The 14,946-nt window shown below is 36.1% G+C and overlaps 1 protein-coding gene across 1 annotated transcript; it reads right to left on the bottom strand.

Annotated features, from left to right (window-relative positions):
* Positions 1 to 584: 584 nt before the first annotated feature.
* LOC117111316 (allatostatin-A receptor-like) lies at positions 585 to 13,521 on the bottom strand. Its single transcript, XM_033254245.1, has 4 exons — positions 13,484 to 13,521; positions 3,577 to 3,996; positions 2,996 to 3,143; positions 585 to 1,844 (listed from the first exon to the last, which is right to left on the bottom strand). Exons 2-4 carry the CDS (start codon positions 3,994 to 3,996, stop codon positions 1,291 to 1,293), a joined length of 1,122 nt encoding a protein of 373 aa, XP_033110136.1. The 5' UTR covers positions 13,484 to 13,521; the 3' UTR covers positions 585 to 1,290.
* Positions 13,522 to 14,946: the final 1,425 nt, after the last annotated feature.

The following is a 14,946-nucleotide window of genomic DNA, read 5'->3' as shown; positions in this document are numbered from 1 at the left end:
CAATTTCGAAAAAAAAACTACTACCAAAGACTATTAATTTTTTGCAGTTTTTTCATAATCTAATTTCTATGGTAATCGTTTAATTAACCACCTGAATACATAAAATGCTTAGCTCTGGCGATTCGTACCCCAAACCCCGACTGGGACTCTGCCCTTGGACCCCGCTGGGGGGTATTATTATGTCCTTTGTTCGAACACTGTATTTATCTTTATTTGATGATTTATATATAATTTAACAGTGTTAAAGGCTATCTAGATTTTTATTATATGCCATTTTATGTTTCTAGCCGTACCTATTGTGTAATAGAATTATCTGGCGGTTTTTGAATGTGTTCAACCATGAAGCATCTTGTCTAATGGTTGACGTTCTCCTTGACAGTGAGAGGTCGCAGGTTCGAATCCCGTCATAGGTATTTTATTACACAATTTTTTTATTCATTTATTTATAGGACTACATTCGTTGAGAGCTATGCTACATGATGTATTATTATGTCCTGTATTCCAACAATGTATTTACCTTTATTTGATGATGTAGTATACCTGTCTCTTATACACATCTAGATGTGTATAAGAGACAGTATATATATATATACGATGATAAAAGCTATGCTCGAAACATGTCTTGTGAATAACTCTCACTGGGTTTTGATTTATTTACTTGTGTACTTTTATCTGTACGACCTAAAGATAATACCCAGAAACGTTTGTGTACTCATTAAGTTACTTTTGAAATTCGCTTTACAGTAAAGGAAGTTGATGTTCTATTTATATATACGTATAGGCTTATGTATATACAGACGATAGGCATTTGAAAAGATCATTATATATATTACATATTGGTATATATACATATTATATAAATAAATGAAGAGACGATAAACTAGCATAAGCGTATATTGAACGCAATATACTGAGCATTCTGAAGTCTTTTTAAAATTTTATTTTACAAAGCACTACGTTTAATTTAATCACAATATAATTACATAATCGAACGTTCCACGTTCTGTATCCGCGTGCAAACTCTGCTCAATATGTTGGTGTCATTGAAAATGTAACATTGAACATCATTATGAAGTTGATGTGGGCGACCACTTGGCTAAAACCAAAGCTGTACATATTGCAAGTATACACCACTCCACTCCTTTATAGGCATGCATAAAACAATTTTAAGTATAACGCTATACATTCTCAAAGGGTATGTTTTACAAGAAAAATTCAATAGTCTAGTATATTAAAACGGTTTTATCTGACGCTCGTGGCGCGACATATCAATCCCACAATGTTAACGTTTTACGAATATATAAAATCATTTGTTGTGTCCATTTGTGTCTCAGGCTTGGCACAGTAGATTACACAAAGAGCGAACAGCTCCTTAAAATGACGACGGTATGGAAGGCCAGAGAAGGCATATATAATCGGATTTATACAATTTGAAAAGTATATCAGTGTGTGAGACACAAGTCTTGCCGAGTCCATAAAAGCCCACATCGACATCGGGCTGCGATAAGGAAAAAAGGCTATGTAGAAATTAAATATACAGTAAGGCGTCCAGCACACAATAAAAATGCAGACAACTGCAAATATGACACGACTTGCGCGTTTTTTCTTCCGATGAGTCTGCAATCGAATTCCAGAAAGAACCGCCGATGAATTTGAACTGTTTGATCTGACGCTCGTGGCGCGCCATATCAAGTCCACGATGTTGTAGTACAGCACAGGAATTATGACTAGTGGGTTGACATACACCATTATAAAGTAGTATATTATGTAATACCTCCATTTTTCATCATCTGTGCCCTGACGAATTTTAAGAATAAGCACTGGTACATGTAATACCACAGACACTATTGAAAAGAAAAAATATAATAAACTTCATATTAGAAAAGATTTTAAATAAATTAAAACTGTAAAAGGATAATTTTACTGTATAAAACAATCACTACCTTTTTCAATTTATTTGGTGTTTTATGTTAATAGGGAGTTGTCGCAATCTTACGAAAACGATAACGAATACGGTTACGTCATTAATATTTTAGATAATCTTTCCCCTAGAGTAGCATAGGCCTATATTTCACAGCGTAGGCGATATAGGCCTTTTGCATGAATCAAGGATCATTTTCAGCTCGTACAGTATACTGTCAAGAATGTTTAAGGCGCGAATCACGATAATGATAATGACGTATTCGTTCGTTATCGTTTTCGTAAGGTTGCAAAATCTCCCTAATATTAATAATAATAATAAAATAATAATAATAATAATAATAATAATAATAATAATAATAATAATAATAATAATAATAATAATAATAATAATAATAATAATAAAGGTGGATGATGATGTTGATGATGATGTTGATGATGATGGTGTCGATGATGATGACGATGTTACTGATGATTATGATAAAGATGATTATAGTGACGGCTATGCATTTTTATAGTTATCACAGTGGATGGTGACTATTAGGCCCTATGAATTATTATTATTTGCATGTTGTTGGTTTTTAATTCAATTATTCACCAATCCGAAATCTTTGAAATCATACTCATTGCGGATTACCGGAATGGTGATTACTTGGCGGTGTGGAAGACTATCACATCCGTCGCCAGCTTTCATCTTGATCACCACGCTGCTTATAAGCTAACGATTGTTTCTCTACACATCGATCACTGTATAATTCCCGAGCCTTTCTGATTTATCGGCACTCATACAAATGGCAACAGGGCTTATATAAACTCAGAATACAAGAGATTCTTAAAAAAAGTATTTATTTCTTAACATACATGGATGACATTCGAAGTCCCGCGGCCATGGCTCGGTGTATGTTAATTATAGTTAAGAAGTCAAAAACCTACGGTAACCTATAACTATCCTCAAAGAAGTTGTTTATACTTATTAGCATACACACAGTGGAGCTTTCTTGATGACATTTAGAATCCCTTGACAGGAGCTATGTGTATACATGTCAAAAACACACCAACTTTTGAATAAACTCACATATCCAAATGGATGCTAAGATCTTCGGAACACTAGACAGCTGAATCCGATAGGGAACTTGGTTTCCTTTTGCAAACATGTTCTTAGAAACGAAGTAACGGTGCACGGCCAATACGATGAAAGTTACACAACTAGCCTGGGCTGTTACCTGGTCAAAGGAAAAGATTTTAAATATATTTATTTATTCTCACCACAGGCCTCAATCCTAATGTGATTACAGAACTACGAAAGTAAGGCTTATAATTGTACAGTTAGTCTTAGGCCTACATTAATGATAACATAGAAACACATTGATATATATAGTGGGGTACTAACGATAACACAATATTGTTGTATAAAACCGTGCCATCCGTAACCACTACCACTATACCACTATATATGCTGTCTCTTATACACATCTAGATGTGTATAAGAGACAGCCTATATACGGTACTGTATATATATTAATCAACTTTAGCTATTATAAATATTGTTTAATGATAATAAGTGGATTAATTATGCGATTAAATAATTAATTAATTAACTAATCGTTATTAGATCGTGAAATTCAAAACGAATAATTATTTTAACAAATGGCTTACCATCTGCACGTAATTAATAATTACTAATGTCCATTGCTCCGGGATGATATCATGAAAGTATATGATCACTGAGGGAAGCGAGGCAAGGAAAGTACACGTTAAATCAGTGACAGCTAAGTTGGCTAACAGGTAGTTGGTCACATTTTTCATGTCGCGAAACCTCTTCACGATTATCAATACCAACGCGTTTCCGATGACAGCAAGCAAGAATATAAACAGCGCCACCATTAAGTATATGATTCTCGAAACTTTTTTAAATTTCATATATCTACAATACAATGGCATGCCTTCGATTTCAGTTGTTGTATTCATTATCACATATGTCTTCCCGTCACAATCATAACACAACCAGCCTTCCGTGTCACAGTCTAAATCCATGCTGTCATTGGTCGAAAGTGTCGTGTAGCCGACTGTAGTCATCTGAAATATAAAATGGAAGATATGGATATTGTTTTCGGCGCTTTACTCATTGTCAATTATTTTAGATACGAAATGTGTACTACAAATAGATAATCTTCGAACGCAAACGTTCTATATAGAAGATAAACGATTCATAATACCCAGTAAGCTTAATAAGAACACATATCCATTATCCGACCGAATGCGGCCTTGATTTTTAAGTACTACGATTTATATATGTATTATTTTCTAAAATAATGTAACCTCTATATACAGTATATACAAAATCATACATTTTGCGCATGCGTTAACTAAATGGTAATGGCTTGACTGTTTTAACTTTAGAAAAAATTAATTTATAATTACTAATTTGTATAACAAGACATCACGTCAACGCAATCGCAAAGTGGAATCGTACTGTAAAATACTAATATAAATGTGATGAGATTCGATCAGATAAGGATTTGTACGTAAGTTCAAAAAATATAGGGCGTATTTTATACGATAATCCACGTATGCTCTTCCCATCAAATGCACTATGCTCTAGGCTGTTGGTTTTTATCAAGTCAAGATTCTGATCATGATTGGATTCTTTATATTGTATGGATTCATTGATGTTGCAACGAGTATCTAACGAGCTGCTATAATAACACACAAGCAGCAAACGCGTATAGATCAAAACGTAGCTACGGACAATGGCAGGTAATCGTGGGAAGCAGAGGTCTTTAATTATTTAAAAAACAAACAGTAAAACATGTGTTTTCACGCCGCCGCCCGCCCTCATCAAATTTTTAAGCCTCATGAAAAATTCACTATTTGCTATTTTTCAAAGAAACCATCAAATCTCAATGAAAAATAAAAATAATTATGATCTGAAAGATTGTTGTTAAAACCTAAGAAGAAGTGGAAACATAATGGCAGGATATACTACAAAAAGTCAAAGATTAATTTTACTCTCATTTTTACTCATTTTACTATAAAAAAAAAACAACCCCAAATTATAATTATTTACCAACCTGTTTACCACTATACCACTATATATGATAGTAAATAGCAAAGAGAAAATACCTTCACCAAAAATAATTTCAAATTTCGAAAGTGAAACTAACAATTAATTTTATTTGGCCTTAAGTATTAGGTTTATGTGAAACAAAAAAAAAAAAACAAATAAAAAATACGCTCATAAAATCTAAAAATTCGTTATCATCATCATAGTTATAATTTTCACTATTGTCATCATTATCATCGTCGCCATTATCATTATTATAATCATCATCATCGTCGTCGTCATCCTCATCATTATTTGTTACCAGAATAACTATCATCACCATCATCTTTCATCTATCATCCACTTTCTCACTGCTGCAGGCTCGGCCTCTTCAAACCGTCACAGTTTTCCTCTGGGGTTGTGTTGAATAGGAACGTTATATTTCATTTTTCTTCTATCACATAAAATGAGCTATTTCAGTACACATAAATTCTTATTCGCTTTTATTTGCGATTACATTGTTCAATCTATTACACTGCGTCTTTCCTCAATTCAGCCGTATAGGCTAATACGTCAATGGCCTGTTTAGTCGCGTCGAAGTACTGGTAATGGCGGTAGTCATGATTGTCCGCGTGTCACGCGTTGTTATTGGGGAATATTCATTATGCCAATCTAAGGATATAGTTTCCCGTGTTTTCTATTTATGGGAGACTATCTCTTGGTTATTATGGAGAGAATTCAACAACATAATCAGGTGTTAAAAATATACACAGTAATAGTCAGTTTTATTATTCGAAATCGCCACGAAGTCCAGATGCTCTAGTGAGTATCAATTAGACGACAGGAGCTCAAATCTCGGATGTGGTGACTATTTTTACTTTCCCATTTCCTCATTTTAAACTGTTTACAATTTATTTTCGCATACCGTTTTTTTTCCTGATGGATTTCAATGCACTGAGTCTAAATTCTATGTAAAGCTTGGATTCCATAGAATCGCTACACTGTCACTACTGTGTATTTAGTGCAATCGTTGAACTGCGCAGCTGTTCCCCACACAATCGGGAAGGCTCCCCGATTCGACCGACCAATCAGCATCACCGAAAGCTGTCGGCGATAGCGTGTGACGATTGTATGGAAAATCCTGGTTTCCATAAAAATCGTTCTACAATACGACGCTCTCATTGTTCAGTTGAATAAGGGAGTGTTTCCGATTGCGTCGGGACAGGTACGCAGTACAAGGATTGCAGTGAAAACGCTGTAACGACTGTGTAGCGGTTCTGTGGAAACAAGGCTTTAACCAAGCTTAACGCGACCGATGACGCATCGGACGACGGATCATTTCCAACGACGATCCGCACAGACAACCACTCATTTTCAACAGGGTGGCGTTGCGTCGGACAAAAGCTCAAACATAGTGGGGAGACATTTGTCGGCCGACCAGCGATATGTAGGAATGATCTTTTGCCAAGCCTGACGTGTTATCTCGTTGTACGTTCCCAAAGACTTGAGAAAAATATCTCGAAATTGATTCGGGTCGGAATCGAACCAAAGACTCAAGCAACTAGTCTGATATCATAACAACTAAGACCATTGGGCTTGTTCTTAGTGGCTAGTGTCGAGTCCAATCCTTAATTTGTACTGAATTTTTTAAATAGGTGTTTCAGTCAAGAAACACAAGAAATGATGTATTGCTCAAATGGTGGTCGTGGGTTTGATTCCTATCAGGTTCCCGGACGCACATATCGAGACAGCTGATGATAAGTCTTATACCGGTATTTATAACAGTATTATTGATAAAATGAGGATGTTGAACTTCTTGTAATTCTACTTGTGTATACGTTTCTGTTATATAATACAGTGAGTCAACACCTAATTGTTTATCATAATTTATTCCCCGTTCTTATCTTATGTCAACGTTGCCGCAAGTTAAGTGATTCCCGACTTGCTTTTGCCTCAGCCCATCTTCTTTATTTTAAAAAATGTATGTTTTTGCAATGCACGGGTAACGTGATAGGACAAATTTTATAGTGAAACATATTGCTGATTATAATCAATCGACGTTCGTCTTAATTTAATAGTATCTCTTGACATTGTTATTAGAAGCCATAAAAACTATTAACCAATCAGATCGCTTCTGGCAATATAGTGGTAAGACATGATACTGAACACAAACACGTCATCACGGACGGTACTAACACATTATTACGTCATATATTGTATGCGAATCACGAGTACAATAGTTGTAAAATGTGCTCAAATTTCATTCTCTACGGGTTAGCAATTATATTTATTTATCGGCATGACGTCATCGCGACCCTACTTTTCGATATCAATCAACAGAGGCAATAATACACATGATTCAAATGAACTAGTGTTCCAGCCAGTGTTTTATATTAATGTACACAACCAAATGTGCTACTCAATATAAACGAAACCGTAACGTGTGCTTTGATTCAAAGAACATTTCCAGCGTGTCAATCAAACTGTACAACTGACCAATCAGAACATGGCCACAAGTTTACGCAGTATTTTCGTTGGATCGTGCTTGGACCTAGCAACAATACTGAAGAGGCGGGGCTTAACAGAAAGGTCCATTAAAATTACTAGTCCCCTTCCTATAAATACAATAGGAGCTTTCGATTCACGACGGATAGACAGAAAAGGACGGTAAATGGAACAAAATATTAATCTGCGCATGCGTATAAGTTCAGCGGCCGCCCCCCCACCCCCACCCTACTCATACCGTCTCGTTCAATTACAGAACTAAACGGTGTTTTCTCGATTTAACGTTCGGTCTAAATTTATGCCGGGAAGCGAAGCACGGGGAACTTTAGGGCGTTTGTGTACAAGCTACCGTCTCGTGCGTAGGAACAGTGATCGAAACAAGTTTTCACGAGGACAGGAAGCGTCCGTTTGACGGTCAGTTAACTCTCCGTACCCATTGTCTACCGTCGTGAATCGACAGCTCCCATCAGAGCCAAACCACACGCTTACGCTGTGGTTTTGTTGAATATAGCAACAATATTTAAAGGGCGGGGCTTAGTGGATAGATGGTGATTCGTGAGGGGTGGAGGGAATGTACTCCCAGGCTCCATACTATATATTTGCTGAGCAAAAAACTTACAATTTAATAGGAATATTAGATTGATTAAATGTTGCCTGACTAATGAATCATCATAGAAAAAATACTGAGAGTTATGTTATATTTTGAGATTGATCTACAAAATACGGTTGAACTGCATCTTAAGATTTTAATATGTGGTTATCTTGTGTACATAAATTCATAATGTAATATTTAATCGCATTTCATTAAAAGAAATTTAACCACGAGCAATACTATTTTAACGATCAACGTCGTTCGAGATTAAAAAATATACGATAGCTTACTTACGGCTCTAAAATTGTCCAGACACAATGTTATTCGCTGAAATTAAATTTGCCAGAAGCGAAGGTACCACGACAAAAAGGATAATGGAATATTTAATGGGTCCCATATCAGAAGAATAATAATTTTTTCAAATGGTACAGACTTGAATTAATCTTTGCAATCATGCTTAATGCATGCCTTTTGAGGAAGTAGTCTTTATTCCCATGGAGAGCCAAATCTAATTCACAACATTTTGTAAGTAGTGGATCTAGGGAGGGCCGGGGACTAAAATGACGCTCTCCTACTTCCCGGCAGCAGCCAAACAATCACTATTCAAGTGTGCAGTCATTTATATAAGATAATAAAATGGCTAAAGCGCTGATGTTTCCAGGAGGAATAACCCTCTGAACCACCACAATAGGTAAGGGAACATCCAAAAACCTTCCTCTCTCGACTATAAGTTCTGCTTCGAACTAGGCCACCGATTGCCACTCGCGCCACCACCAGCAAAAAATCCTGGTATATGTTAAACCTAAAAATTCAACCTCAGAAAAACTCTATAAAGCCAGTACATTCAGCCTACCCCCCCCTAACCCCACATGTCATCTGTCCCCCATGTTTGGTAAGTTCTACGCTGTCTTCATTTTAAGTACAAAAAACAAGTTTTATTAGTAATATTATAAGTACACTCTGTTGAATCTAAATCACATCAACTAGAAATAACCTCCCTCAAGCTGGTTTTCCACTTGGCGAATTTATTCGCACGAATCAAAGCGTCGGTTCGCTTCCTGAGTTCTGATTGGTTGCGCATTTTTTCGCTAGCAAAAAACTCCGATAGAAATGTGAATGCGCATGCGCATGAGCCGCCGCTTTCCACTCACGCGAATAAATTCGCCTAGTGGAAAATAGGCTTCAGGAGAGCTTTGCAATAAAACTTATGACAGACAACCCGCTACTCTTCTCATCAACATGGGAAATGCATAATATATCTTTATCTTTTGATATTTTTTGAATTGTTTTCTTGTCATTATTCAAATTTTGGAATCATAAATTTTGGCTAAACCCATGGAGACCCATGACGGCCATAGTGTGGCGCCAGTATCAGTCATTTGAGGGGTACATTGTCCCTTATCATTCCTATTCATGCGAGAGTTATTCGAGGAGCCGATCAATTTAACACCAATTAAAATCCATCGCAGTCGAATTTAAACCTCGGCTTCAGTGCAAGAAGCTATATGCATGAGCATTAGTATAGTTCTTGGCCAAACGCTGAGTCATGTATATTGTACACTATCGCTCAGCAATATACAATATATACACTTTTTTTTATAAGAACACATTATAAGAACACTGAGGCTGAAATTACTTAAAAATTAAGGACAAAATAAGAACAAATTGAGGCTGAGGTAAAATGATAAATGAGGTTTTTTTTAATGGATTTTTTAAATAGAATAACCAACAAATCGGATCTATACCATTTATAGTTATACCCTCTTTTATACGTACTGTAATAGCTGCTGTACAATATTAGTTTTCAATGTTTGCAAGATGTGTAAAAATAATAACATTTTGTGCCAGAAATCGGCAAAATAGAAAACACTGAGTCTGGGCAAAATTTGACTGGTTCTCCATATTATAATAAGCCTACTGTTTATATATAACATTATAGGCCTACTAATATTGGCCAAGGCCTAATGATTCGAAAAAGCTATAACAAATATGTAGGCCTATGTATATAGCACTTTATTATAATAATTGAACATATCATTTACTAAACGGATTTTCTCTATAAAAAAGTTCATTTTATTGATTTGTTGAATTTGAGGAAAAATGACGATAGTCGAATCGTTAAACTTGAGTTTACAAAGCTCGTCTTGATGTCCTTGTATTGAGCATGGTAAATTACAAGCTTCTCATGTTCCATCCCCGATGTCGTTATTCATTATTACTTGAACCCCCATGAACCGAGTAATTGAACACTTGATATATTAAGTTAATCATCTGAAACAAACAACAGAGTGCTAACTAATCATGAACGTATTCGTCTAATTATCATAAACAAAAATCAATCCCATTACAAAAGTTTTGGTCCTCTGGGAGGATGTAAAAAGGTTCGAGGAAAGTTCAAGCAAACGATAATATATATGGCATGTGTTAAGGTAAAGCATCTGAACAATACAATTCAATATTGCAATTGCTTAACTTGTATATCAGTAATTATAGTTAAAAGCTTCAGCCACTGCACAAGAACACACTACGCCCACGGCCGTCGACTGATGCCATTCCAGGGAAAACACAATGCGTCGATTCTTTACTATTACTGTTCTTATTTCTTCACTACGTCTTCGATGGCTTTGCCATGTACGACATATGAACTTCTACCAAACGACATCTTGTATGGAGAGATAGCCACGGTACCAGATCAATTGGACGACCAGAACTCCGATTCAAAGATGCATGTAAACGATACATGACAAAATGTAACATTAAATCTGAGTTGGAGCCATTATCCTCAAACCGGAGCACATGACGACTAGAAATACAAAAAGGTGTTACGGATGCAGAAAAGAAAATTTACCCAGAAACTGCGAGAAAACAGCAACTCAGAAACTAGACTACCATCGACTCACCTGTGTCAACACTGCATCGAATACTACCACTTTAGAATTGGGCTTCTTATTAGAGAGGAGCTTAGCTCAGTCGGCTAATCTGGTGGTAGCAACTGTGTGTGTGCTGAACCGTGGAGATCTCTAGGTCCCTGGTTCAATTCCCATCGCTACCTCTTCTTGTATTTCAGCTGGAGAGCTGAAATACAAGTTACAAGTTACAATAGCGCACCGTCTTTCGGATGAGACGTTTAAGCCGTTGGTCCCGTGGAAAGAGTAGGGGGATTGTATTTCGCTGTACTGCCCAATCACCACCAGAAGGACCCCACTGGAAATAAGTCTTCTTCTAAACTTTCGTGGGCTATCCTTGGTGTTTACACCGAATAAATCCAATCCAATTTAGCCATCTCAGAAAATATTGAGTGCTTTAAACCCTTAGGGGTTAGAATTCAATCCTCAGTTAGCAAATATAAACTAATTACAACAGATATTTACGTCGAAAAAAAAAACAAGCATAGGAATAGTTGTCTCATACACCACTGATACTCGAATGTTCAACCCGAAATGCAATCGCAATTGATTCGCACTGGATTAAACCCACACCAGAGTTAGGTCTACTAACCTGTTATCATACTCACACCTAAGCCACCAAACATTCTCTGATGATACAGTGTGATTTCACCGTTCCCTGGTATGATCAAATTAGCCAAACATATCCAAATCACTCGGTGTCTCATCGTCGGTTTCCATTAATTTACAAGGAAATCACACTGACGTTAATAATCCAGAATATCGGTTATCATGGACGTCGGGTCGGCCGCAGTGAGGCGAGATACATTTCTTAGTCCCAAGTCAATTACGCCATTATATATGTTTTATAATACAGGTTGATGCACCTGTGTAAACGATAACGAGTCGCCGATGAGATATACGAATATATACATAAATAATCGACTTCATTTTAAGCAATTAAAACAACATCCGCTTCACGCGGACATCAATTAAGTCTTGTATATAAAAGAGACGTTGCATTAGCAAAGTAAAAAAACGTAAGTCGGAATTTAAATACATAATCCGCGATTGATCAGACAAGCACGTTATTACGATCGTTTCGTTCCGCTTTTCTTAAATTCCAGGTAACGAGTAGGGTATGAATTTGGAAGCTGTGTTAATCCGCAGATGACTAGACTCTGTGTACTCATACGGATTGTTGTCGATGTTTGTTTACTAATAACTGTCTTAGTATGCGCTACGGCATGAATAACATATTTTCTTTCAATACAACCTGTTTACTACTAGATACGGTACTTAATAAAGGACATGCCCCAGTAGGCCGTACTAATCATGTTAATGATACCTGATCTAGATTAAGTATGATATGTTATGCATATTTTGATAACAAAATGCCAATGAATCATAATTAACGGATTGATTCCCATGACAATATTTACACTAACCAGCCGAATTAAGTATCTTCGGTACCAATGTGTTAGACGCATAATTTCAATGATGATGAAACATAATAAGGGAATAAATTGACTATACCATGGTGAAAATACAGTTCAAACAATTGAATAATTAGGTATAATGATAACAATGGTAAAGGCATAAAATCAACAATATTACCGGTAAGTATTAATAATAGTTATATATAACTATTTATATATACTATAGGATAAAATAATAATAGATCTAATAATATTAACAATGGTAATAATACTGTAATCATCACTGTTGATAACATCGACGAAAGCTCGCAGTATTAGTTTACATGAAATTGTGCTTCTATACAAGACTGTAATCATTATAATTGTCGATTCATCAGTCGAAGTTTGGCCGACGCAGTGTGACGGTTGTAACGATTAATCACTGATCAACCAACTGACCGACCGACCGGTCGATCAACCAACCAACCAACCAACCAACCAACCAAAAACCAAATCACAGCCAACAAACAAAATAACCAACCAACCACCCAATTACCAACCCAAAAACGAACAACCAACCAATCAACAGTACTCCAACCAACACACCAAATAACCAACCAATTTAAAACTACCAACAAACCACCTGACCAATCAGTCAGTCAGTCAATCAATCAATTAGTCAGTCTGTCAGTCAATCAGTCGGTTATGATCAATCAGTCAGTCAGTCAGTCAGTAATGAGTCAATCAGTCAGTTAATCAATCAATAATACATTTATCAATAATCAATCAAATCAATTAATTAATCAAGATAAGATAATTTGTATTGGTCCAAAATTGCTTTGGAAATTCGCTTTCCATTGGCACAAGATAATCGATAAGTTAAATTTTGTTGCGGTTTCAGGTTACGAAATGTCGACACCCCCTTATTGAAGTCACTGTAAAGGAACGCGTACGTCTCGTCCCTATTCCCTTCTGATACGCCATCTAAAAAACGTCTTACCAAATTGAGTACCTCCTACACAATAATAAATATCGGTTAAGTATGAGCTGACAAATTTCGCTGCATCTTGCGCTCATCCTAATATCGTGCTCTTTTAATTAGCAAAAGTTGCCGACTTACAAAGGTATCACTCACAGGAAAAAATTTGAATAGATATACTTCAGTCGGATAACACAGATTAATTAACACTTGTATAAAGAACTTTATGATTTGCAATTCACGTCAATTTCCACAAGATAATCGCCGACACATATTGAGCGCAAATTATCAAGTCACGTGAGACAGATAAGGTTACAGTATTTGAATATTGTTTTCAATTGTGGGAATCATTAAAGGAATTGAATACAAAACATCTTATAATTAACAATTTTAAGGTTAAGTGAGCTGCAGAACTTTATGGTGTGCAGGACTTTGAAGAGTCTTTGATTGGTAGAAGGGGTTATGATGATCACTAAAGCCTCATTCACACCAAATCCTAATTTTGGGATCGGAAGAAAGCCTGCCAAACCGATCAGAAAATCGAATCAGTGTGTAAGAATAGGGACGCTGGCGTTCAGCGCAGCGGAAACGCGTTCCAAATTTCGGTTCGGATCCGATGTGAATGCAGCTTTAGGAATTAAAAGGTCAAAGGTTAATATCCTGAAAATGCCCTAGATGATGTTAGTCTAGGCCAAAAAAAAAAAAAAAAAAAAAAAAAAAGAACAAAACAAAAAAAAAACCAAAAAAAAATCTTTTTCCTAAACCTAAACATTTAACTAACTTCAAACGACGACTACTTCGCCGCACGCTGTGTAAGCGTTTTCTCTCGACAGGACGTGACGAATCGTGTCTTGATGAAACCACGATGAAACGTTCCCCGTAACGCCTTGTCGCGTGGGGTTGTAATAAAATCGCGTGGGCATTGCGCCAATTAAGTTTGTCAGACCATCAAACGTATTATTCTGAATACGAATAATAATAGATGATTATCGGTACTAATAATGCACCGTATGTTTTGGTAAGCTCAAAAAATATATTAACAGAAATGATATAATATTAAGCAATCTCTTGTGACAACCCTTTGAATATTAACCTCCGCCAACAGGTGCGAAACAATTATTTATATTTTATATCTATTAATAAAATATAGTATTGGCAAATCTATGCAACACAAATATACCGTGGATAATAATATTTCACGAGCCGTAACGCGTTTGATATACGTATTTACCCTTGACTAAATTAAAGCAGGTCAACGCAACAAAATAATGTAGCGACAATTTTGAGAAGGTTATGAGAATTAAAGACGGAATTTGTCAAATGTCAGATTAAATGATAATGCCTTTACGAGAAAAAAAAATAACAATGCAATTCGTTTCATATGCTCAATCTGATCTTGAAATTTCGCGAAATTCCTATTTCACATACATTTTATAAGCTAATAATGCTAGTGGTTGTGCCGGGATTTGTCCGACGGGGTGGTGAGATGGAGAATGTTCCGACGGGAGGGTGCCCAAAACAACCCCGACAATAATAATTTAGGTATAGTATTTGAAAAGCTAAAATTATTAAGCCGATTTAAAGTCTTATAATTTGTAAAAATT

This window comes from Anneissia japonica, unplaced genomic scaffold (assembly GCF_011630105.1).
Source record: "Anneissia japonica isolate Jap-2015-1 unplaced genomic scaffold, ASM1163010v1 scaffold3309_len207512_cov194, whole genome shotgun sequence".
NCBI classification, from domain to species: Eukaryota; Metazoa; Echinodermata; class Crinoidea; order Comatulida; family Comatulidae; genus Anneissia; species Anneissia japonica.
The sequence above is the reverse complement of the archived record's forward strand: the minus strand, read 5'-3'. Positions and strand labels throughout refer to the sequence as shown.